The 1,449-nt window shown below is 50.4% G+C and overlaps 1 protein-coding gene across 1 annotated transcript in view; it reads right to left on the bottom strand.

The window, feature by feature from the left end:
- Nucleotides 1-1,443, bottom strand: part of PODXL2 (podocalyxin like 2) — a 69,778-nt gene extending 68,335 nt beyond the window's left edge. The window contains exon 1 of the mRNA XM_019504940.1: nt 1,087-1,443. Within this exon, the coding sequence (XP_019360485.1) occupies nt 1,087-1,138 (52 nt within the window). The 5' untranslated portion in view covers nt 1,139-1,443. The remainder of the gene's footprint in view (nt 1-1,086) is intronic.
- Nucleotides 1,444-1,449: the final 6 nt, after the last annotated feature.

Below are 1,449 nucleotides of genomic sequence, written 5' to 3'. Positions count from 1 at the left end.
GCACAAAATAGCAGTGTCTCTACAGCTCTCTAGGGGAAAATAATAGCATTCAGAAATCCCAGTTCAACTATGGCATGCAGAAAGCATGCTACATTCAGAGCTATTTCCATCATCTCCATAATAACACAGCCTTGTTTACTTCGGTTCATCAAGTACTTATCGTAGCATACGCCTCTCCTGCCCAAAGACATCTAAACCAGCTTCACACACATTCTTCCTCCTCAGAAATAAGCCTTTTGAACAGCCAAGTGATGAATGATTTCCCCCTCCTCCAAACCAGCCAGCGAATAATAATATGGGTTAAGATTCTTACAACTTGTGGAGGGGAAAACTGCCGCTTTACCAGAAATCAAAAGAAGGGAAAGGGGATGTGTGAAGCTGGGGTCATAAAAATTTAGATCCAGAAAGCAATGAGTATAATTTTACAACAGGGAGCAGAAACAACAATTAAAGCCTCTCCAAATTGCACAGAAGAAAAGAGCATGCTGCCAGCGCTTGATAATGCAGATGACAGAGAAATGGATTGGGGGGTGGAACTGAAATGCTTAGTGTTATAGTCAACTGTGTCTCCATTCTGGGAGGTACCTGCTTGCTAGAAGTGCCCACCAAGCAAATGGGAGTGGGAGGGTCTGGGTCATTCTCCATTTGAACCCATCCCTGTTCACATTCATGCCCAGAGAGTTATTGATTTAATTGTTAAAACAGCAACATTAGAGGGTGGAGAACATCCAGCAGATCCCTGGGAGGTCACCAGGTGCTGGGGCCAGCATCAGTCTGGTGGCCTGAGACCTATTCCCTTGCACTGAGTGGTGAAGAAGCTCCATTTAGCCTGTGGGACTGGATCAACACAGCAGAGCCAGACTCTCCAATCTTTGCCCCAGAGTGTCCGAAGAGTCCCTTTGGTCCATGCTAACTGGTACCCAGAGCAGGACTGGTCCCCGGGGATCTGTGAAGAATGGTTTCAGGTACTGCCAAGCCACCTGCCACAGACAGAGCTTGGATGCAAATGCAATTTAATTTTTTTTTTTTTAAATCCCTCCCCTCTACCCCCGAATAACTTTAAAATCAAAGCGCAGAAGGACTCACCCCAGGCGAGGAGCATCCCCAGGGCCTGGCATAGCAGCAGCAGCAGCTTCATGGTGCTGGGAGTCCTGGTCCTTCACTTGCACCTGGCTCCTCCGGCTGCCCCCAGGGCTGTGCCCCGTCCGCCTGCTGCAGCACCCTCTCCTCCCTGCATCTCCCCTGCCAAGCACTCCCCCAGCCACGGAGCCGCAACTTTCCCCCCTCGGCCTCCTCCCTCTACCCCCTACTTCCCAGCTCTCTAGGGTGAAGGATTGGGGAGAGGGGAAGGAGATTGTAATTGGTCGATCACTGCACAAACGGATCCAGCCTGGAGCCGGCAAGCAGCAGCCTGAGCATCTGACCTGAGCATCCAATGCAGCCCAGCGC

Source organism: Gavialis gangeticus, unplaced genomic scaffold, assembly GCF_001723915.1.
Source record: "Gavialis gangeticus isolate Ggan-Ray unplaced genomic scaffold, GavGan_comp1, whole genome shotgun sequence".
Taxonomy (NCBI): Eukaryota; Metazoa; Chordata; order Crocodylia; family Gavialidae; genus Gavialis; species Gavialis gangeticus.
Note: the sequence above shows the minus strand (reverse complement) of the source record. Positions and strands in the feature narration are given on the sequence as shown.